Below are 24,756 nucleotides of genomic sequence, written 5' to 3'. Positions count from 1 at the left end.
CGTGAATCAGTTTGTTGAACAATCTAAATGATTCAGAAACTTCTGTGACATCAACTTAACTAAGGCTCATTACAAATTTCACAAAACACTGCTGAATACTTTTAATATTTTTTTATTAATTATTTTTGTTTTGTTGTTATTTTGATTTTAATAAAACAAAATAACATAAAGAATTAAATAATTTCTTTGTTTTTTTTAATTTAATTTATTTTACAAGTAAATTAATAATATTAATAATAATAACAATAAAATTAGTGATGTCAGCGTTGACGTCATTAGTTAAAATGACGTTAACGCTGACAGCACTAATTTGTTGTTCCCAGAGAGCAAGCCAAACACTGGTCTAGTAAAGGACGATCTCTAGTAGTGGTGAACTACTAGTAGATTTCCGAATCTGATGTCTTTGTTTTTACATTCATCAGGTCCCAATCAACCCAAATGGCACAGAGAAATTAAAAATGCATGCCATGAAAGAGTTCAGGTCTTAGGATATTAAAAATGTCCCTGCTGATGAGACCAGTGAATGTGGGGCGACGGTGGCAAGAAAAAACTCCCTCCTGGAGGAAGAAATCTTGGGAGGACCAGGCTCTCTGGGAGGACCCTTCCTCCTGAGGGCAATACTTACCTCCAGTGTGCGATGGTGGGCTGGGACGACTGCTTTTCCTTCTCAGCATGATGACGACCTTAACTTCCTTCCTTCCTTCCATTTCCTGTTTCAGAACTGAGAATGAAGACAAAACTGGTTAACAAGGTAACAGGACATTTAAAAATTCTCTCACTTCAGGATGAGATGCTTTGCCTTCTTACGTTTCTCTTGTAAAACAGCATGTAGGCCGAGTGCTGCTGTTCCTCACAAACTGCAGATCCACTTGTGTGGAGCACCTGTGCGTCATTATAGGTGAGCCAGCGATCTGATGTAGAGTGCTGACTCTCCTCAGGATGGACAGAACTACAGATGTAGTGTCCTGAAATCACATTAAGACAAATGAATCCAACTTCTGGAAGTCAACCGATTCAAGCAAACAGTGATTTTGACTTAGTGCTTCTTAGAACATCAAAAGCTTTTGTGTGTGAGTCCTTCACTAAAAAATGTAGCAACTTTTCATTTTCTGTTTGTAACAAGTCTGTTGTTTTACCGGATTCTGTGCCTCCATAATGACTGATGACGCTGACAAGACTATAACAGCCACCACCCTGAGAAGGAACAAATCCAAAGAGTGTTAGTTTCATAAAGTCTCACATCAGTGCCATAATTAAGCGGATTTGCTGAGGCTACGTCCACACTAATGCGTTTTCGTTTGAAAACACATCGTTTTCTCTCCGCTTTGACCTCCCGTCCACACTGAGATGGCGTTTTCCTCAAGGAAAAACACAGCATCTTGAAAACGCTCTCGAAAACGCATACATTTCAAAACGGAGTTGTCCCGTCGCAGTGTGGACACTCGAAAACGCAGACTTTCTAAAACGATGACGCATTTTAGTCATGTGATGCAGTCATGTGAGCAATTAAACAAAGATAGCCGAGTGCATTATACAGCAGTTGTTTTGATTGCTCTCAACTTTGACAGCCCTAAAAAAGATTAATATCAGTTTGTACATGCTCCGGATAGCTTTTCTTCAAAAGTGAGAATTACTCACTGCGCAAAAGTGAGTAATTCTCACTCACTTTTGCGCATGCGCAGGACTGGAACGTAAGCGTTTTCGGCCGTTTCAATGCAGACGCACAACTATTTGAAAATGACTGAAAACGCTAGTGTGGACACGGAGTTTTCAAATCTATCCGGGCTAGTGTGGACGTAGCCTGAGACGTTCTGCAGTCTGTTTTTACCTGATTGGATGGCACCACCAAGTCCCTCTGCAGCCTGACGGGGTCATCCACCTTCTGAATCTTGTAGGTTTGTGTAAAGCCAAACCTCTTCAGATGCAAGATCAGAACTCTGGCAGAAAAGAAAAAAAAAAAACACAAACAAGGTAGAAAATAAGAAGAATGAGTGTCAAACACAAACAGAAGATGGGAGAAAACGACTGCTCAAGTATTGTCTCGAAAAACTGATATTTGATGCGCCACAGTTTGGAAACCTGGTCAGTCGATCAATTCTGATGTGACCTTACTCACCTTGGCAGTGTATCAAAAGACGACTTCAGTTCTGAGGCCGTCCCTCCACAATCACAGCGAAATTCTATTTCTTGTTCCTGAACAACAGCACAGAGAAAACAGGCTTTATGGTAGAAAGAAATCTCAACATATGCACACACACATACGCACAAACACTAACAAAAAAGGTGTGTTAAGATCGCTGATACGACAACTCTATTGGAATTTGTGATCTTACCTTCAAGTATGTCTCTAACATGTTTATAATAGACCTCTCTGGAACAAGGTCAAGAGACAAGCTGGTGAAGTCCTCTTGCTGTGATGATTGGTGACCACAGCTACACATTTCAGGAGTAACGTAGTTAAAGTAAAGATCAGGTAGGTGGAAAAGAGGTATATGAAAATATTGCAACCAGCTCTGCGTTTCTGAAAGACAGGCCTACCTCTTGCATGTCCTCATGTTTTCCATTTTAAAAATGTGATGGTCTTCTACTGGGCAGGCATAACTTTGGCCCAGGAGAGCTGCGTTCCTCTCCAGGTGAGGTGCGAGCCTTTTGACCTCATCGAGGAACAATGTTAGGAATTCATGAGCGTCCTGCAAGAAAAGCAGAGAGATTTAAAACAGTACATCAAAATCAGATGGTAAAGCAAAAAACGAAATGTCCAAATAGCTGACGTACTTTCTGTGCACTGCCAGTGTATTCAGGAGCTTGATTGCTGAATGCCTTCTTAAAAGCTCTTAGGTGGTGATCTTTAAGGCCATAATCTGTTGACTCATGACAGTCCCTGACATCAATGAGCCTTCTGTAGAAAGGAAAGGGTAAACAGACATTTCTGCTGTTAGATCTCTTTGTTCTTCAGGTTTTTGAAGAAAGTAGAAGGTTGACGTAGCGCACCTTAAGAGCTGAGCTTCTGGATCTGTGCTCCACAAAACCTCCTGACGCCTGATGTCTCTTATGAACTCCTCAATGTTGAGGAGGCTCTGCAGGCAGGAGTTCATGTAGCAGGTGTTTCCGATGTTTGGAAACCTGACACACACGCACAACGTTTACAGTATCAGTGTAAAAGAATTCATTTTCTCCACTTTGACAAAGTGAGCTTTGGTCTTTGTGCACCACGTGTACTCACCCGAAGCAGTCTATAGTCCCAGTTTGACTTTCTATTTTTTTTCCACCGCATGCTACACTGCTCCAAAAAGGTAAAAACACAAACACAAAATTAGGAAAGATGTCAGGATGCTGAGCAGTGTATGTGCATGTATGCATGAGCTTTGAAGTTGAAACATTTTAACATATAAATAATAGACAAGACTAGAAGGAGTAAAAAAGATGGAAATACACAAGGTGGAAGAAAAACGCCAATAAAAGGGAAATAAAAGAGCTCCAACTAAACCACTGCTATAAATATCTCCAGCAGCATTAAAGAGTGGCACATTTCTTTACCTCTGATGAGACGTAGAAGGAATTTCCTTCTCTGCCACGTTTTGTTTGTGTAATTTCTGTTTAGAAACAAGAAAACCAACATCAGTAATGGCATAAAGCAAACATACCAAGGGAGTCTCTCCATGAAAAGTGTCCAGTTAGAAAATTTGGTATCATTTCATATTATTTATCACTTTAGTGAGCTGTCAGCTCATGAAGCAGATCTATAGGAATATCTTTAAATAAAATAAAAACAATTTATTCATGCTTTAAATCGAGTTTTAAAGTTTGTCCTATGAGATACAAAATCCTTCACTTGGTTCTGATCAAAATTCAGTTTTTACAGTTTTTACCTCTGTCAGTGCGCCCCAGGGTGGCTGTGGCTACAATGTAGCTTGCCATCACCAGTGTGTGAATGTGTGTGTGAATGGGTGGATGACTGGATATGTAAAGCGCTTTGGGGTCCTTAGAGACTAGTAAGGCGCTATATAAATACAGGCCATTTACCATTTACAGAAATCATCCATGAAGCTTCATTAAAAGCTTCAAAAATGCTTATTTACCATAAAAAATATTTAGAGAAACATCCTACAAGTCTCTTCGAACTTACCTTTCTGTGAAAAAAAAAAACGTTTAAACATCTTTGAACTTAATTTGAGGACATAGCTGTGTGCTAAATTGCTCTTAATTCTTCTCATTTAACTGTGATGAGTAAATGCTTGATGACTCTTTCCATAAAACATACCTTCCAGAATTTAAAAAGAAACCAGCGACACTTTTTTTGTGTCTTCACAGTGTTGCTCTCTGCCTCTGCATCGCTGTCCGTTTGCTGCAGAGGACGAACAAACGTTTATTAAAAAAGTAAAGTCACTTTAAATTAACAAGTGCAATTTAAAGAGAATGTGCATTTCATATGTTTTGTGTAAAAGCAAACCGAGGAACAGCAGAGGTGTCTCCATTTTCTCTTCTTCTTTTGACCATTTTCAGTAACAGAAGCATCCGGGATGCTGATGAGGACAAAAGTGTAAATGTTATTTTTCAAAGTGGAAATTTTTTAACAAGGAGTACATGCTGGAGATTGCAAATAAAAATTAATAACTGTAATGGAACAAAATCATGTATTTTGTACATTTACACTCTACATTTTCAAACGCTAATCTCTGAATCAATATAAATTATAGACAAGACTAGAAGTAGTAAAAAAGATGTAAATACAAAACACCAATAAAAGGGAAATAAAAGAGCTCCAACTAAACCACTGCTATAAATATCTCCAGCAGCATTAAAGAGTGGCGCATTTCTTTACCTCTGATGAGACGTAGAAGGAATTTCCTTCTCTGCCACGTTTTGTTTGTGTGATTTCTGTTTAGAAACAAGAAAACCAACATCAGTAATGGCATAAAACAAAGTATATGGTATGAAAATACAAAATCCTTCATTTGGATTCAAAATTCAGTTTTTACAGAAATCATCCAAGAAGCTTCCTTAAAAGTTTCAAAAATGCTTATTTACCATAAGAAAATATTCATAGAAATGTGCTGCGAGTCTCTTCAAACTTACCTTTCTGTGAAAAAGAAGTTTAAACATCTTTGGACTTGATGTGATCGCAGCGAAAATCTCCTCAGCTTTGCAAAAGTTCAACTGAAAACAAGCAGTCAAAGGTTGTATATTTATAAACTTTCAGCATAGAATGTTCATACCCTGAACAGCAAACATCATCATTATGATATATGGGGCTAATTTGCATATTTTGGAATGTATGCTCATTTGAACTGTATGGTACTCGTCTCCAAGCAACTGCTCCAAAAACAGGTCAAGTCAAGTGGCTTTTATTGTCATTTTAACCACGTGCAGTGCAGAGGTACTGTACAGAGTGAAATGAGACAGCGTTCCTCCGAGACCCTGGTGCTATATATGACATATACGGACAAACCCAAGACTACATAAAGTGCAGTGTGCATAAATGGCAAAAATAAACAAGACAAAACAGTGCAAAACGTGACAGAACAGGACAAAACAGACACAAGACAATGGAAATGTGCAAAATGCTGAGTATTGTGCAAAAGTAACTTGGTGTCTGTATGTATATGTATGAGTGTGAGATACTGCAGATAAGTGCTTGGTAGTGACATGTGTGAAGGTGTGCGTGTGCCAGTGCAGTCACTGAGTGTTCAGGGGTCTGACGGCTTGTGGGAAGAAACTTTTCCGTAGTTTGGTAGCGAGGGCCCGGATGTTCTGGGACCTCTTTCCAGAAGGCAGCAGGGTGAAGAGTGTGTTTGAAGGGTGTGTGGGGTCCTCCAGCAAGCGGGTGTTATAAGGAGGGGAGAGGGACTCCAATGATCTTCTCAGCTGCTCGATCCAATACGCTGCAGTTACCATACCAGACAGTGATGCAGCTACTTAGGATGCTCTCGTTAGTCCCACTGTAAAAGGTGGTGAGAATGGATGGTGGGAGATGGGCTTTCCTCAGCTTCTGCATGAAGTAGAGATGCTGCTGGGCCTTCTTGGTTATGGAGCTGGAGTTGAGGGAGCAGGAGTGGTTCTCCGCCAGGTGGACACCAAGAAATCTGGTGCTCTTGACGACCTCCACAGAGGATCCATTCATGTTAAGTGGGCAGTGATCCCACTGTGCTCTCCTGAAGTCAACAATCTCTTTTGTTTTGTCCACGTTCAGAGACAGGTTGTTGACTCTACACCTCTACAGATGGCCCGCAGTGCAACCCTTCAGCTTCCTAGTAGATGCACCTATATACAAATGTAAAGACTTAGGAGACTTACTTCTCGTCACAGAGTTGTAGCATTCACAAGATTTTCAGAAAACTTGACCTTTGAACTTGAGGTCAAGGTCACTGATATTCAAACTGACCCCAGAACTTTAGTAGATGCACCAATGGCATCAATTCAAAATCCTGCCCCTCGTTCTCAAATTATTGTCTTGACCAAGCTGAGTATACAATTATGAAACAATCATTTTCCATTTTTATTTCACTATCTGTAACTAAGACAAATAAACAGTATTTGGGACACAAGTCACTATTAAAGTGGTTAGCGAGACTCCACATCTGATAACAGGGACGTGCAAGGGGGGGGGGGCTAGAGGGGCTTGAGCACCCGCCCCTTTCCTGATGAGTGCCCAAAGTGCCCTTTTGTTGAGGCAACTTTTAAATTTTTTTTATTTATTTATTATTTTTTTTATGTGTGTGTGCGTGCGGAGTCCTGTCTGTGCCCCTCAACAATAATATTTAACTATTAATCATAGTTTTGCTAAATAAAAGGATCTGGCTTGCATCAGTCACATGATCACATTTAACCAATGATCGCCCTCGACGGCAGAACGCGCTGGTTACGAGCCGGGAACGAGCTCACAAAGAGCACGCGCATTTTTTGCGGTCCGGAGCTGTAGGAGAAACACAAGTTAACTCAGAGACACAGACTGATGCGACAAAACCAGTAAGTAGGTGTACAGCGCACACTGTAGTGTGTAGCACACAGGAGTATCAGCTTATTACGTACACGTTGGTAAGCTGTCTTGTTGCAACTGACGAACTGAAACAAACGAGCGTGCTGTGTGTGCAACAGCGCGACAAACATTACCTGTCCTTTTATTAACTGCACAAGTAGTGCTGGTCATAGCTGCTGGCTACCTGTGTAAGGCTGTCATGGGTCTGTAGCTCTGTCACCGTTTTAGGGAACATATTTAGTTTTAAAGTAAGTTTCTGGGCATTTCCTGCCTTTCTGGAGGGATTATATTTCACTAAAAAACGATCTAATATGCATGTCCACATAATAATTATTATAATTATAATATATTAAAAAACACATGCTGTATTTTAAAGAACATACATTAAGAAGCAGATTATATTAGATTTATATTTTAAATAAGACAAAAGATTGTATCTCTACAGTTTAAAAATGTAATAAGCTTTGCCCTGCACAGAGTGGATAGTGAAACAAATGGAATCATCATAAATACATTATTTCATATTTATTACTTCCCCCTCCTCATTGCTTTATTATTGTAGCTCTAGTAATAAATAATAATGTAAGGATGCCCATAGTATATACAGTATTCTGAAGAAGGTCTAAAATGTCACTGTGTGTGCATGTGTGTGTTTTATGTATATAGATTTTTTTAAATTATTACTCATGATATAACATTGTGCAGAGATGGCTGGTAAGGACATGAGGAGGAAACAGCAGGAGCTGTGTGAGGCTACTAAAGGCAGGGCTATAACATTTTTCTGTCATCATTTTATTATAGATTAAGTGCAAGAGTTGTTAGGTGTGGATAATTAGATTATAGTTTATTGCAATAGCAAGTTGTGCCTTGTTCTCAGATAGACAGCAAGTGGAGAGTGATATATGAAATGATGGGAAGGAAGGGAGAAGAGAAGCAAAGAGTGATTCACAGGCAGAGCCGAGTTTATGTCACAGTTTTTCGTTGCCTTATGGTTCCAAGCGCTGTCACCAATCTTTGCATTTTGTTATTATCTCATGACACTTGTTTAATCAGCTACCATCTCTCCTGTGGACTTTTTAATGTCTACAGTCTCAGATCAACACAGCCCTGCCCTTCCCATATTAGATTCTTGATGAATGTGTGTTGTTGTTATTCAGCATGGTTCAATGTGCCCCTTTTTAACTTTGAGCACCCGCCCCTTTAAACCTCTCTGCACGTCCCTGTCTGATAACAGTATAACACACTGCTTATTTATATAAAATTGTCATCAATAAATGTGTTCAAAACAGAAGCTACACTGGCTTTAAAAGTTTTTGTTAACTCTGACTACCTGTCTGCTCTTACCTGTTTCTTTTGCTCTCTGCTGTCTTCATCCTCCATCCAACTCTACAGCTATTGTTAGGGATGACATGATGAAACTGAAGGGTGTCTGGGCACCAAAAAAAGAAAAGAAGAGAGATTGGATTAGGCTGCAGCTGGCGTGCCATTCTCTCACTTCAGGATGAGATGCTGTGTCTTCTTACGTTTCTCTTGTAAAACAGGATGTAGGCTGAGTGTTGCTGTTCCTCACAAGCTGCAGATCCAGTTGTGTGCAGCACCTGTGCGTCATTATAGGCGAGCCAAGGATCTGATGTAGAGTGTGGACTCTCCTCAGGATGGACAGAATTACAGATGCAGCAGCTGTTTCCGATGTATGGAAACCTGACACACAAACAAAAGTTTACAGTATCAGTGTAAAATAATTCATTTTGTCCAGGTTGAGAAGGTGAGCTTTGGCCAATCCCCACACCACCACTCTGTCATTACTCCTCTGTTCTTCAAGTTACAGAAAGCCAGCTTGTAAAGGGGGACCAAATACAATCATATTGATGCAATTTGTCTAATAAACCATAAGTCACTTTTTCGTAAGACGCCAACTTAGCCATTGTCTTTAGCCACTCTTCATAGGGAAGGGGGGTTCTTTTTCCGCCAATGTCTTAGCAGGACCCGTTTGGCTGTAGTAAGAGCCAAAATAATCCATCTTTTTGTATAACTAGAAAAATCTCCATCAGAAAGTTCTGTGGTTATACCAAGTATGGACAGTTTTGGTGAGATACCAAATCTCCTTTTTAAAACACTGAAAATTACCTCCATTATATTTTCCCACCAATCCCGAAGTGCCGAACAGCTCCATAAGATATGTAAAATCAAAGCATTTTGACCATCACATCTCCAACATTCGGCCGTAGAGGCCAGGTTCCATTTATACAATTGTTGCGGTGTTCGATGCCACCTATGGATTGTCTTAAGTTGAATAAATCTACTGCCTGTTTCTTTATACATAGTATTAACATTTTGAAAACATGAATCCCATTCAACTGAAGATATGTCCAATGCCATGTCCTGGGCCCAGTAGCCCTTAACTTTAAGGAGAGGGTCAGCTGACCGTTCTTGCAATAAGTGATAAATCTTAGAGGTAATGCCTTTACCCAAGGGTGATCTTGAGAGCAGGACTTCCATAGGGCTGCCCACAGGACAACTCAAAGGGGTTCCCAGCCACTTCGATAATGAACTACAGTATGGTGTTTTGTTGCTCGCTGTTTCTGTTCTTTTCTTGGATTTTGGGTTCCCCAAAACATTTCGCTTGTATTTCCATTATTAATCTATACTATTTTCTATTCATATGCTGTCTTAATTCTTTTACACACATTCATATTCTGCACATTCAGATTTTTTGCATAATGACTGAAACTAGCACCACCGAAGGAACAATGGGCTGGGAGGTCAGTTTCTTGATCATTAATATGCAAATTGTCATGATCATTGATCAACAACCACTGATCAAAGCTCAATGATCAAAGACCATGAGTACCATTCACAGAGAGTTGGGGAATGGCTGCAATCACAGCATTGTAAGACGGCGAAAGATGTACCCTCCTCGATTCAGAGATGGTCTTTCCCTAGTGTTTTGGGGTTTAAAATAAAATTAGACGTCTTTACAGTGTAGCTTACAAAATAAACGCATTCGTAGGTTATTGGAAAAGTATTATTTGAAAAGTTACAGTATTTAAATCCCATAATAAAGGGAATATTAATGGTAAATGGCCTGTATTTGTATAGCGCTTTTCTAGTCCCTAAGGACCCCAAAGCGCTTTACACAACCTGTCATCCACCCATTCACACACACATTCACACACTGGTGATGGCAAGCTACAATGTAGCCACAGCCACCCTGGGGCGCACTGACAGAGGCGAGGCTGCCGGACACTGGCGCCACCGGGCCCTCTGAAGTGTCTTGCCCAAGGACACAACGACCGAGACTGTCCAAGCCGGGGCTCGAACCGGCAACCTTCCGATTACAAGGCGAACTCCCAACTCTTGAATCTGCATATAAATAAAACGCTCGTGCCCCCCCATACCCCTCGTGTCTCTGGTAAGCTACTACACAACTCCCAACGATCTTACGTATCCCCGACGGCACTTTTTACGTGTTGCGTCACGGCTGTAGGCGTGACTATCCACGTGAGCCAGTGATCTCGGCTGGTCCGCTGACAACAAACATGCGTCGTTGGCAGCCCGAGGGGATACTCTACAGCAGAGTAGCGGCGGGGGCAGTTAACCAGCTCTAAGGACACTCTCACGCTAGTAGCGACCGCTGTCCCGTTCAAAGTTTTGGGGCTTTCTGTTCGGAGAAACAATCAAACGTTTTAGCGACGCTGTGTTTGACGGTGTCCGGTTTCCTCACACTGAGGGATTGCAATGCCCTCTGACTTTATCTCCCTTTTCAGCGGGGACCTCGATCTGAATTCACCCAGATCCTTGTACTCTAAAGGTAAACATTTTTTATTCACGTTCTCTCTCGCTTGTCACTCTCATTTGCCACTTTTCGGAGTTTACATGTGCGACTGACCGCCTGCCGCGTTTGGTCTAAGGGTTTAAACAAGTGTGTGCGTGGGTGTGTTTTTTGGAGGGGTTTTTTGTGCGGTGGCTGAACTCCCTCCTTCACTCTCATTCATCTGTAAACCATCTCTAAAACGCCTGCTCAAAATAACGTGAGGTACTGAATCTCTTATAGATAATTTATAGATATTTCCTGTGTGTACTGTGTCGTGGGATTGGCCCTTGAAGCAACGTGGAATGTTTTTTCAATTATTATTATCTTTTCTCAAAACTAAAGCCCTGGGCAGCTGCATGCACACCGGTCAGACCAGTTTACCAATTCCCTGGCAGCTGAAAAACGGTGATATCTATGTTCTGGGGGTTGTTTGAATAGGCCATCAGTGACCCCCGCCCCCCGAAGCACTACATATACAGGGCACTGCCCCCAAAGCATCGCTGTAATGGGATCATGGACATGAACTGTGAGAGCCTCATGCAAGCTTTTACATAGCATAGCCTAACTTAAATGAACTTAACTAGGTGTAAATTTAGAAAAACACAAAACAAAAACAGCGTCATTTTGTAGTACCCTGTTAATTACATGAATGAGTTTATCCATACAATAGGACACACATGTGGGAGCATGCTGCTTTGCATGATACTAGTGAGAAAAGTGGAAAAAATAAGTCTCCCAAAACTGTCATATGTAGAAATATCTTTTGGAAGCGATTTCATCCAACAGGGGGTGTGCAAAGCTAATATCAGTTTTTAAGGTTAAGAATAGTATGCTACCCTTTTCTCATAGCAGTGGGTTTCAGCAAACGAATTAAGTGGGTGGCTTCATTCATGCTCGTGCGGAAACTTTGCATCATTAAGAATCTTAATTGGAAATCTGTTGCCAGTTTTAACCTGAAAGTGTGAGTCGATAATGGGAAAATAATATAATTAGTAATTTAATTTATGGGTCTTTGTAAAACACAAAACCAAAATGCCATAATTCTGTAAATCAACAACTGATTTTCCTGGCAAACGCTGCTTTTACAATGATCTTAGACTGAAAAACATGTTCTTAAATAAACATGAAGGTCGTGGTGCAGAATTCAACGCTCAACTTTACTGCGGCTGATCATGAAGAGAAACGATCATGACTCAAGATAACATGCAATAATGACACATTGCCTGAAAGTATATTTATCATCTTTCTGTAGAAACGTTTTGCAATTTGCAATAAGTTGGAGAGAAAAAGTTGAAAAGTTGAAGCATTTAGGTTGTTTTAGAATGTCGCACTTCCATTGCAACCTCTGTCCAGAATTGTGAAATGCTTCCTCTTGTTATTTCAAATTGTCATGCTGTGGTTTTGGTTTGTGTCAAACTTTGAAACTATTACCCAAATGGATGCTCACAAATTGTGTTATATCATTTCGCTGGCTCAATCACTGGAAATGTGCAGCAATGAAGACCTTCTCTGCCTTTTCTCCCTGCCCTAGCATATTTACCAGAATATTAACATCTTTTTCATCAGCTGCTTTCCTAGATTCAGGAGTCCATTAATGTAGTAAACAAGTTTAACCCAGTATTGCTTTTATTTTACCAAATATGTGTTGCACTGGCTGCTCATATTAAACAGTACTAAAGTTTAACATGGTCAAGTAATTGCTGTGAACCAATAACCCACATAGCAAGGAGGTCTGGCCTGGATCTTGTACCAAGCCGGTACTGCTGGCTGACTTCTGGCATGATATGACGTATGTCATCCAGATATGGGCCAGGCCTGGCATAGGTGGTACTGCCTATGTGATGGCATGCCACATCCGGCTCGATTGTGGTTTGGTTTATGTGGCCCAGGCCCATAGAAAACAGGTCTGGCCTGGATCTGGCATCAAGCTGGCACTTCTGACTGATTGGTGTCATGGCAGGGTGTATGTCAACCAGATGTGGGCCAGGTCTGGCAATGATGGCACTATTTATGTTCCTGTTTTCCTATTTTAGTTAAAAGACCCAAATGCCATGTTGCAATACTATACTGCTATGGTAGCCAACATTTCAAATGCAGGTTATTGAGTGTACACTTTATCCAAAACCTAGTGACGGTTTACTCATGTTTACCACCTACTGAGCGAAAGGTTAGTGGTTCAATCCCTGACTCCTCCAGTCTGCATGTCAAGAGTGTGAATGTAGTTAGGAAGCACTGAGTTTAGAGAAAGTGTGTAAATGTGGCATGTTGTATAAAGCATTTTGAGTAATCCAGGACATGAGAAAAGCGCTATGTAAGAATCAGTCCATTCACTGTCTGAACAGAGTTATGTTACTTTTGCACTGTTTTGCATGTTCTGGCACATGTTGTTATTATTTGGCTTGATTAAGGTTCGCATTCGGCTGACATCTGGGGCCATAGCTGAAACTGTTATGGGCCAGCAGTGAGTCTACAACTGGCCCGTGGCTGCACACAACTTACACATGGCCCACATACTGCAAAGAATGACGGCCCTTTGGTGGCCCAGATCAGGTTTGCCAGAGGTAGTCCACACATTGGCCAGCACAGGACCACCAGTGTGTCTGCAACTGGCCTTAGGCTGGCCCATGTGTGGGCCACCTCTGGCAAACCAGATCTGGGTCACCAAAGTCCCATCATTCTTTGCGGTATGTGGACCATGTGTAAGCACATTGTGTGGGCCAGATCCGGGACATACCAATTTCGCTATGTGGCAAAGTTCAAACTGCTCTAAATACTAATTTTTAAACAATTTCTTCTGTGACATAAGAGAAAAGTGATAATAAATATAGTAAAAATATTACAGTAAAAGCAACTTTACTTCAATGCTTTTGTAAGCAGCATTGATCATTCCCAGTAATGCTCAAGGATAATAAGATAACAATTTGTTTTTGCTGTCAATTATATAATTTAACTTTTTACTCCTAACTCTAGACCGTGAACTCTTATGCACCACATAAATCAGCTAAAACTCCTTTGAGATTAAGGCCAGTGGTAACTTGTTTTTAAACCTGTTAATCGCACAATTGTGTGTCGACACCATGGTCTGTTTAGTGGAGAAGCTGGGTTTCACTGTGTTGGGTATGGTCCTGATAAGGCCCACTCTTCCACAGTTGATTTTTTTTTTTGGAAAGAAAGCCCCAGTTATCTTTTAACTCCTTCACATCAGCTTAAGTCGTACCCCAGCCCAGAAATAAAATATACTGTCGATCAGAATTTTTTGCTGTTTTTTTTATTTTTATTTTTTTTATAAATAGGTAATGCTCGTCTGTAAAATGCCTTTCTCACACAAGTGGTCACAAAGAGCTGTCCCCAAGATAGAGCAAGATGAGTAAGAAAATAAATGCCATTTAAAACAATAGAAAAGCTGCATTAAACAGCAAAACATGATGAGGAACATATTTTTAGCTTGCTGTTGCGACAGAGAATGTAAAGTAAATCCAATAAACAATAGCACTCAAGACAAGACTGTTTGCTATCTTTTACTGATGGAATGTAAGTTAATGCATGTAATAAAATGTCTCTCCACCAGTTTCACATTAAGTTGAAGAATGTTATGGGTTCTGCACTATCTATCCCAGTTAACAATTGTACGACCCTCAGATCTCGACATAGTTTTTTTCTCTCTCTTTTTTTTTTTTCTATTGACACGACCAAAGCCTGGTCAATCATTACCTTGCTGGTTGCACTGTGTATAAACCTGGGCTTAAATAGCACTCTATTAATATTGACTCTGCTGTGTTAAGCAAACTTAGCGGCATGCTCTTAGAAATATTTGACTCCCTTGAAAGCTCGTTGAGATCTGATGACGAAAGAAACAATATCATAGAGGGGAACCGTCTGAAAAAGAGCAGTGCATTAAGAGTTGGCGCTTTACTCTGAATGTTTCTGACGCAGACACGTCGCCATCTGTGGACTCTAATAAACTCCTGTATTTGGAGATGTAAATAAACTCATGAGTCAGTGGTCTTGGGAACTTAAGCTCATTGTGAACACGGTGAAACGCACAGTAAGGTAACTCACAATCTTCATCTTTTTTAACATCAACCCAGACCTGTTCGACGTACTTTAAACCGTCGCCCTTGTAGATATATATTTGTGTGTCAAGTTTGCCTGGTGTCATAATAAGATCACACATGACACCATACCAGCAATATGTTGATTACATGACATGGATTTCCTCCTCAGCTTTACAATATTCAACACAGCTTTGTGAGCACAATTTGCATTGCGTGCAATGAGTCCTGTGAAATGGGGAATGTCTACAAACTGCTTACTGGTAAAATCTCTTCACTTTTCGCTCATACCCCTCTTCCTCTGCCATTTATAAGTGCCTATCATAACTGTTTTCTATATCGGGCCTGCTGTATAATGTCCAGACTGACTCTGTCTCAAAGGACCTTAACATTTATTTTGACTGAAGGCCATTGAAGCTCCATTATGGCTCCTCGCCCCACAAAATTACTACTCCTGTAGTTATACTCTCTCTGAGGCCCAGCCATGTTGACAGAGCTAGTGGTGGTTTTTGTTTGTCTTTTGTGGCCTGGAAGTGTTTTATGATATTAATTGTTATGAACAAAGCTACATGCAGCTGGCAACTTGACTAATCTAAGGAAGAAGTAGATCAGAGTCGACTAGCGAAAGTGGAATGCAGACAGACGGGCATCTGGACTAATGGCATGTTCGGTCTTCTATCCCCCAGTGTCTCTGTTTAAACATGACATGGCTGTGCAACTGTTACTTTCTGCACATACTACCAAAGTAGCTGTAGTCTTGCTTTTAAAATAGAAGAAATGTAACACTATTATTAAAGTTGAGATCTGTTTTGTCTGGAGTAGTGAGCTGTTTAAGAGTTAGGGGAGATGGAGAACATTTAGTTTTTATGATCATCTTCAAGTAAAATACAATCTCCTATTGTAATATAAATCACAAATGCCAGTGCTCGATGCGTTCATCTTCAGGGTTAACTGTTAATGAGCTCATTCACTGCTCCTAAAAAGCCATAAAGTAATTCAGATTACTCACATCTAAATGCGGCCCAAGTGTTCTCACTTACCTTCTTTGAAATCTCTTTGATCAATCATTAACACTAACCAAACTTCAATAAAAAGTCTAATCAGTGTCCGGTCAAAATATCGCCTCTTCTGGTATTTACTGCACACTGGTGACTTTGTTTTGGCTGCGGAAAATCAATATATGAGCTTTTTAACCAATCAGAGCACTTGAAGTTTATACTAAAGTGTCTTCTTGTGTGTGTGTGTGTGTGTGTGTGTTGAGATTTAATGCTTAAAAAAAAAAAGAGAAATATTTTACAAAAACGAGCACGTTTGTAATAATTAGCACTAGTATCACATTTGTGTCATACATATATAAAAAAATGTGTGTTCCCAAAGTTACAAATACCTTTTGTAGACATTGAAAAGTGTTCGTTTTTGAAACTGCAATTCGACAGCTTTGCGCGCACCTTTATAGATTTTACGACGTGTAATGAAGTTGCCGAAATCACGGAACTTATAAAGTATTATACGCGTCTTTTAAAGTTTTTCCGTTCTGCCAGAAACTGGCCTTTAATAAGTAATCAAGTAAAGATTCTTTGTCTCCTTGGCCTATTTTAGGTGAGCAGGTTAATTGTGTTCATGAATTGTTGCTCTCAGCAAGGAGATTATCTGCCAGACAGGTGTTGCTGTGCAGCAGGATAGCTCTGAGAAAAAAATACAGTAGTGGGTTACGAAGCGGAGCATTGCATTGTATTTGCCCCACTTAATTTTGTGTCCGTTACCATGTTTCAAAGAGTCCTGTCCACAGTACTGTCTGGTTTACCGCAGTTCAGGATTTCCAATGCAAAATAACAGGAATAGGACTCGAGCATAGCGCCTGAACGCTTCTGCTTGCACAGATCTTGGAGAATATTTCTCAACACTATTCTGTGAAAAGCCCAAAGCACCTGTGACATCTTACAGCCTGCCCTTGCGTTTCTGGCCCAAGGAAGATGATTCTGAACTAAGACATTAAATATTGAGTGCGGTGAATCTTGGCTTGCCGCACTGTTTCCATTGGCAGGTGACATGCGGCAGTTTAAGGTGTCAGAAACTCATAACTAGGCTGTAAGCGCAGTGTGTGTTATATTCTGGTTCAAAGTAAGAGGCTGTTAAATTGAATTCACACATTTATTCATTTATTTTTCTTTCTTTCCTGTTATTTCTAAATAAAAGCAAATGTACATGCAAGTTCCGATCAAGCCAGTCTGTGTTTGTGTATAAATACATAGTGGTCAGTTTACAATAATTAACAAATAATAAAATGATAAGACTTTATTGTCTAATTGTTAGACAAATAGCAACCCAAAACGTGTTTACTTTAGAGTATGGTGTTTTAAATGTATGCTGAAATCAGAAACCCGAACACGTACTTTGGGTAATCCGATATACTAACCTTACAACAAACCCCTTCTCCGTGGAGCTTATCATATTCCGTTTTTATTGAGACAGTGCCAGAGAGCTGTGGATTGAAATGGTCTTTAAGGATCGCTCTCCAAAGTGGTTTGATTGTCCTGCAGCAGTCGTCTTGCTGCGTTGTTGTTCTGACCACTGTTACTGCACCATGTTGGTTAAGTGAATGATGCTTTTATTAGTTAGCTGTATTTAGCATATATCATTCCATCAGTTTTCATCTAATGCAATACCAGTTGGCAGTGAGACATTAAACGTAGTGCTATTGAAACATGATAACATGCACAAAGGACCTGTTGACTAACTTCATGTATGTGTTCACACATGGTTGCTGGCACGTATATTTAGGGTTGGGCTTTTTCTTTCAGGCAGTTTCACACAGTACATAGTAGTATCTTGTGTTGTTCTAAGCCCCTATGGATTTCTACATTTTAACCAAAGCTGCATAAATACATCAAATTGAAATTGCCACCTTCCCCCCCCCCCCCCCTTTTGTCCTTCATGCTGTTTGGGCTTGATTGAGACTGCACATGTGGCTCTCTTTTGAGACTTTGAACTGCATCCATGGTTTTATTTTCCTGCAGATCCAGAGCCAGAGCTAAGGCAATTTTCCTTCAGTGCTGAGTCAGTTTAATCACATCTGTAGCCGTTTGTTAATATCCTGGCACAAAATGAAATGAAAGGTGAATCTGAGGCTGTGTTAAGGTCTGCAAGCCAGTTCAAGTAGAAGAAACGTTACTTGGTTATGAACATATGATATATTCTCTTAGCTTTTTATAGCTTTTTTTCTTTCTTTTTTCCCTCCCCGGCAGGTACAGAATAGCTGCTGTCATCTAGCTTCAAAATCCTGTTGTAGGTTTGTTAAGCCTGTAAGGGATTTTTTTTCTCCCTCTTACGTTTGACACATTTTGTCACAGATCTGAGTTTCCTCACACAAAAAGGTATTTCATAACATTCAGTAATGACGAATTCTTTGTCACAAAGTGCTCAAGTGATCCACCTCGCAAGCCAGCAGTTGTGGTATGCCAGTATCCTGAGTATCCTGAGTCATCTGGCTTCCCCAGCAGACCGGCAGGTAATTTGTGCTGGAATGAACTGGAGCATTGATGTCCTCCTGTATCCTGTCATTGATTGTATCCTTGCTTGTTCTTGTTGTTGTGCACTCTCACTTGGCCCACATTCAGTCCAGCGAAGCCAAGAATATACCTTTTACGCCACACAGATGCATGCGCAGGGTTTAAAGTAGCGTCTGCACAAACACAACAAGTTGGAGTGCATGCAAACATCTGCACGGAGACTCGTCTTCACCCTCTGATAACACTGTTTGCATTAGACAAGAACCCTGACCAAAAGTATCAGCTTTTTCCCCCCTTCTCCTGCCTGGCAACCACCAGTTGTGAACGCCTGCTGTGAAATCAATTGCTATAGTCCCAGTCTCGCAGGCCTAAAGACCACAAGGGAAAAATCTGTCTTTGGTTTGGTCACACTTTTTCAAGTTTCACTACCACTTAGTGGTTAGTTAGCAAGTGTTTGCTGTAGTGCATTGACTTTGTCTGCAATGTGCTGTCAATCAAAGCAATCAGAAGGAGGTTTTTGATGTAGCAACCTCTTTGTCGTTTGTTGCTAGGTGAAACTGTTACCAGTCTTCAGGAAACCCTTGCTTACTGGTTGGGGCATACACATTTTTCCCTAGACACTGATGGGTCTCCAGACCTGTGTGACCTTACCAAACAGTTTTTCCTTTTGTACTCTGACATTGAAAACATTTTTTAAACTTTGGCATTATTTTTATTTTGTCTGGTTTACCGCAGCAATTTTGCCCTCAGCTTTAAACCCCACATTGTTCCACAAAATTCAAAGAGTTAAAGATGTGCTTTACCTTTTATTGAGTTTTTTAAAACTAAATCTGATTATAAAAGTATAATGATGGTATTATATAGACGTTGCCTGATGCAAAATAAACCTGTACTTAGGTTGGATAATCATTAATCGTGTCAGTTTTTTATGATAAAATCAAATCTTAAATATCTAGAGCGTGACATCTGGTCACAAGGCTGCTAACTGCATTTTTTTTCAAAACATTCGGTAGCTATTTAAGTCACTGCTTATCTGCTTGATTGCATTATGGTCTTTTTAACCTTGAGGTGCCCTGCCATAGTTTCTTGTTAAATCAAAGGTCAGGTTCATTTATTAGTTTGGCACAGTTTTTTTGTTTTGTTTTGTTTCTTTGTTTTTTGATGAGTCAAATACCAGTTCATTAGAAGAAAAAAACTGTTCATTTCTCACCATATCAACAAGCCACAGCTTGCTTGAACAATGAGCAACAGAAATATGAGTCTGCATCTTTTTTCTCCTCTTCAGTGAGTGAAGGTGCAGACTTAAGTGTGCAGTCTGACGTAAACCTGTTTGAGCACGTGGGGCAGAGTAGTAAGCATGCTATTTGGGAGGAATTTTTGCCTTAGGTGTCAACAGAAATTACATAAAGAGGGCTTCTAGATCAAAAGCTGTTGTTGGGTGCCAATCTTTGCATGTCCAGGCAGCTAGACTAACATGCAGACTTCAAATTTCAACACAAGTTCCAATATTCCAATATCACCCCTTGTTTTTGTTTTTCAGTTAGTGGCCTAAACCCTGCCAGAGCAAACTGCATTTTGCGATAGAGGAGTTTGATTAGTCTTTGCCATTCTGTTGTGACTTTTGCCTGACAACTCATTCTCAATCCTTATTCGGAAGTAAATCTTCCTATATAAGTGGTAAAGTTATAGGCTTAGTCTACAGGCTGTCTCACAACAGTTTGTCAATAGAAATCTTGAAAATATTACAAAGAAGTAAAATCTACAACACAAGGATAAGAATTCAAAGCAGTTATTGTTCTGAAAAACATTGGTATTAGGAGCTAGTCCTACATTCTGGACTTTTTCAGTGTAGATTTAGTGCACCTCAAGACCTTCCCAGTGAACTTTAAATGTTGTCTCAGTGCCAGATTTTTTTTTTTTTAAATGTTTATTTCCCCCTTCTTATCATTAGAGTCAACAGCTTTCATCAGAAATCAGCCCACAGAGTTTCCAAAACTAGACCTTTGTGATACTACAAGCTATTTTTGCGTAATGTTATATACTGACGTGCAGTGGCTAATGGAGATTTATTCGCATCTTTGAATCATTATCTCCATCATTTGCTCACAGATGCTGATTTTATGATGTGCATACATACTTTATATTAATTATGAAATGAGTTGTTGCATTAAAAAGTCTCAGGGTAGTCCAGGATAGTATTATATTAAAAAGACTCGGAAGGTCTTGCTGATAGTGACTGTTCCAGTCTAAGAAGCTAGGGTGCTGTCCCCCCCCCCCCCCCCCCCCTTTTTTTTAAACACCCTTGTAGGGCTGTTCGATATAACGATTTATATCGGATGACGATATAAAAACGTCTATTGTTTCATTTTACGCTAACGTTTGTTTCGTGGTGTCGCAAAATAAACTGTTTACGGTAATATTTTTTCATCGTTTTGATGGTCACTGTATTAATTTCTTAAAGTTCTCTCTTTCTCTTACATTTAATATAACCACACTACAGATGGACAAGTGCCTGTTTTTATGCGTTGTCGTTAGCAACAACGACGGTAAAACCATCGCGTGTCCGCTTGTTTATTTTCCAAATAAACCTTTCACAACAAAGCTCAAGATCCTGTTGAGACTTTTCAAAATAAACTGAATCGCGTGAAAGAGCAGATTATTTACGGATGAGAAGCAAAAAAGAGCCGTCAGGTGCTAAAAAATAAACCTTAGACTAAAGCGTTAGAACAGGCTTTTCCCCGCAGCACGCCGTGTAATAAATATTTCCAAAGAAAACGGCGGCCCTTACAACTTATGTCTAAAAATGTATAGTTTCATACATCGTCAGAAATCCCTGTTTTACCACATCGTGTGTGTGTGTGTGTGTGTGTGTGTGTGTCTTCTGATTCACTGGAAATGGGGACTTGGAAAACTTCTCATCAGCAGTTAGACATGAATTCGCTGGAAATTTTATGGTTTGATCTTTTTTTTTCTTCTTTTTTTTAAAGTAATTATTTTCTGCGACATTGCAGATAAAACACGTTTTTCTTTTTTTTTCTTTTTTTTTTTGAAGGGTGAAAAAAAAGAGGTTGATATACAGACATGCAGTTTCTACAGGAGTATATACCATCACTCTCTGATAAGTTTACTTCGTATGTTACAGCCGGCTCATAAAGAATATGAATAAAATTTCATTTCCAGCATTCTCTCGGCTAGTGTTTGCACTTTTAGTATTTTAATTCAGGTGATGGCACATGGGCCACACACTTAGGTTGCAAAGGGGTGCATATGTGATATGTAAAATAGAGTACTCAGCAATGTAATCTGCCTTTGTAAACTTTTATGAGCGAATGGGCTGTTCTAAAGAGCACACTGAATTTGAGCATGGTACTGAAATAGGATGCCACCATTGAAATAAGTCAGTTTGTGAAATCTATTCCCTCGTAGGTAGTCCACGATGAACCACAATGTAAGTGATTGCAAACCATGGCAACTCGGCCACCAAGTGGTAAACCACTAAAGTTAAGAGTGAGGTCTCCTGGTCGTAAGGCCCATGGTGCATAAAAACCACCAGCGTTCGGCTCACTTAATAACTGCAGAGCTCCAAACCTCCTCTGACATTAACACAAACAGAAAGGTATTCTGTTGATGTAATCTGCATGTGGTACCCTGATTTTGTCCATATAATGTAAATTCTACATGCCGTCAGTAAGAAAAGATTCTGGACTGCTTTGTCAGTTGAAAACATTTACTTATTTATTTGGAAACGCAGGACAATCAAAACGTGTGCATGTATTAGTAGATGTAAATATACACGTTTTATGTGTAAAATTGCCACAGTGTGTCTGTTTGGCTCTCAAGTGGCGCCATCATGATGATGCACTGGTATTGAAGATTAATCTTTTTAAGAGTCTTTTTGTTTTCCTTCAATAGATAACGCTCCAAGTTTTTCAGAAAATTTAAACATCCTCGATGACCACCACATACGTGAGTAAAATCTGAATTTCACTCATTTAGTGGTTGCTGGAGGTCGCAAGGATTGTGCGTTGCCATGAGGTTGTTGACCGGTCTCTAGGCCAGTGTAACAGGCCTTTCAGCAAAGTCATGGTGTCTTTGAGTCTGCCGACCAATCACAGGCTGTGCAGGCTGGTCTCAGTGACACTGCACAAAGTAATGGTTAATATTTGCACATTTGGTTAGAATTGAAATTCACCCACACTGTCCCAACTGTGAGGCATCTACACAGACATAGATATGTTGTGTCGGTTGTCCCTGATCATGTAAATATTTATAGATTCATATGACATTACTGCAACCAAGGTTGCAAGGTTATCAGAATCCCTAATCTCACATTCTATAATTGACTTGTTTAAAAACAAGGTGTGACAAGGTTTAGGTTAAATGTGGCAAACACAATGGTAAGAATCTTATATTGTGACAGCCTTGCTTTCAAAGCTGACCATGCTGTATTTGCCAGCCTTTGTGTAAGCCGTCCACTGCAAATAGTTTGAATTCCACTGCTTTTTGAAGTCAAGCTTTCAGGTTAAGTTGAATGACCATTTTGTCTTTTGGGGCCACTGGTAAGCACAGAGCTAAAGGTAGATGGGTTTAAGAGCATTAAATTCAGTCAGATTGTCACTATTTTCTTTTCCAGTAGTATCTGCTGACAGTAAAACAGACTCCATTGTGGTACTGTTTAGATAATAAATATGATAATTGACCTACCTTGCTTTCAAAGATGACTTGTGGATGTGTGGTTTGGCCCTCATAGAGTCTCAGCGGGCATTTTTTTTTTTTGATGACGCATGGAAGTTGTTCCTGGTTGCTTCAGGATTAGCTGGGATAAAAGGGCTACATGCCACAAATGCTGAACCTGGTGTGACACAAATAACTTGACCCGCTCCAAGGCTTCACTGACTTTTACGTTGTTAGATCGCTGTGTGGAAAGAACAGTCTGTAAGATTTTTTTTTTCTTTTCAAAAACGTGACAAGGACGAGGTGATGGTCAAAATAGAAAATGTTGACATAACTCAAGTGAATACATTGTTTATTTCAGATGCATCTAATTAAAAACACACATTCTAAATTTGTACTCGGATTGTTTTTCCTTTTTAGGCCAACTTTTCCAATATACCCTGAAACAAAAGTTGGGGAATTTACATTTCTATTGAGAGGAAAGATGAAACTTTGTCTTTTTAAGTATTTGGGTAAAAACAGTGTTTTTTAAGAGTTAGATGGGCACAAAATAGTTACCGTTAAAGTGAGAAAAGTTGGTTTATGTTCCATGTATTCTCATGCAAACTCAGGTAAGTGTGAAAGCGTTTTTACATATGTCACTGTACACTTCGCACTTTACACGTATTATGCAGCTTTGTGAAAAACTTAGTGCACCTTGTGATTCCGTAGCTTTAAGATCCACCTTTAGCAACAATAACATAAAGCAATCATTTTCTGGAAGATTGCCAGTCTTTCATGTCACTATGTCTGAATTTTGGCGCACTTATTTTTGCAACTTAAATTCGTTGAGGTTTGTTTACTTTCGTTTTCCCCGGTCCTTGTCAGGTCCTGGCACAGTATTTTGTTGTGGTTCAGGTCTGGACTTTGGATGGACCACATTGATTATTTCCATTTTCTGTCATTCTGTTGCAGATTTGCTGCTGTGCATGGGATCATTGTCCTGTTGCATAACCCGTTTTCTGCCTCACATTTAACTCTAGAATACTTTAGTATACAGAAGAGTTTGTGGTTGACTGCAAGTTCTGCCAAGCCCAAATCATCAGCCTCCACCACCGTGCTTGACAGTTGGTATGAGGTGTTTGTTCTGATATATTGTTTGTTTTTCACCAAACATGGAGCTGTGCATTATGGCCAAAAAGCTCCTCTTCAGTTTCATGTGTTCAAAGAATGTTTTCCACTTGTGGTCAACTTGGAGAAAAATGGCCTAAATTATTTGGAAACCTCCCTTCCCAGATTTAACGGCAGTAACAATTGCTTCTCTAAGATCATTGCTAACATCCTTTCTTGTCCCCCCCCCCCAATTTCGTTAACACACATCTGAATGCTCCAGACCTAAAACCTGCTACAACTTGTGCTTTAAAAAAGGTGCTCACAGTTTCTGATGATCAGTTAACCAAGTGCATTTGATTGTCAGCACCTGGCTACTACTTAGCATCTAAATTCCTATGGAAGCAGTGAGGGTGTATTTGGTTTTTCACAGGACTGTAGCTTAGTATTACTCCATAAAACACACATGAAACAACTGTGGTTTCACAAATAGTTTCTTCTTGTGCTTTGGTAAGTCTTCTGAGTTTCTTCATCAGGTAAACTGCCAAACACAATGATGATGGTGTTGTGTTTTTTTTTTCTTTTCCCAAATGCAATATGTGGTTAATACCAATACAATATAATACCAACACTGCCTGCTAT

General features: G+C 39.9%; 2 protein-coding genes across 7 annotated transcripts in view; one reads left to right on the top strand and one right to left on the bottom strand.

Moving 5' to 3' along the window:
• Positions 1-211: 211 nt before the first annotated feature.
• LOC146583308 (ubiquitin carboxyl-terminal hydrolase 37-like) lies at positions 212-5,134 on the bottom strand. Its single transcript, XM_085269765.1, has 15 exons — positions 5,077-5,134; positions 4,823-4,878; positions 4,451-4,523; positions 4,262-4,345; positions 3,538-3,593; positions 3,224-3,280; positions 2,992-3,123; positions 2,776-2,899; positions 2,539-2,690; positions 2,334-2,433; positions 2,117-2,193; positions 1,829-1,937; positions 1,137-1,194; positions 808-965; positions 212-721 (listed from the first exon to the last, which is right to left on the bottom strand). Exons 1-15 carry the CDS (start codon positions 5,101-5,103, stop codon positions 716-718), a joined length of 1,269 nt encoding a protein of 422 aa, XP_085125891.1. The 5' UTR covers positions 5,104-5,134; the 3' UTR covers positions 212-715.
• A 1,489-nt stretch (positions 5,135-6,623) lies between these two features.
• The window catches only part of nfat5b (nuclear factor of activated T cells 5b), a 45,701-nt gene continuing 27,568 nt past the window's right edge, over positions 6,624-24,756 (top strand). For 4 of the 6 annotated variants that reach the window (XM_085269760.1, XM_085269759.1, XM_085269758.1 and 1 more), the window contains exon 1: positions 10,504-10,787. In XM_085269760.1, the coding sequence (XP_085125886.1) occupies positions 10,715-10,787 (73 nt within the window). In that variant the 5' untranslated portion in view covers positions 10,504-10,714. Of the gene's footprint in view, positions 6,967-10,503; positions 10,788-24,756 lie in introns of those variants that run through there. The other 2 variants (XM_085269761.1, XM_085269762.1) reach the window with 2 other exon arrangements.

Source organism: Mchenga conophoros, linkage group LG1 (genome assembly GCF_057382185.1).
Source record: "Mchenga conophoros isolate Kocher_MC1m ecotype Shallow Benthic linkage group LG1, M_conophoros_male_GT1.1, whole genome shotgun sequence".
Lineage (NCBI taxonomy): Eukaryota > Metazoa > Chordata > Actinopteri > Cichliformes > Cichlidae > Mchenga > Mchenga conophoros.
The sequence above is the reverse complement of the archived record's forward strand: the minus strand, read 5'-3'. Positions and strand labels throughout refer to the sequence as shown.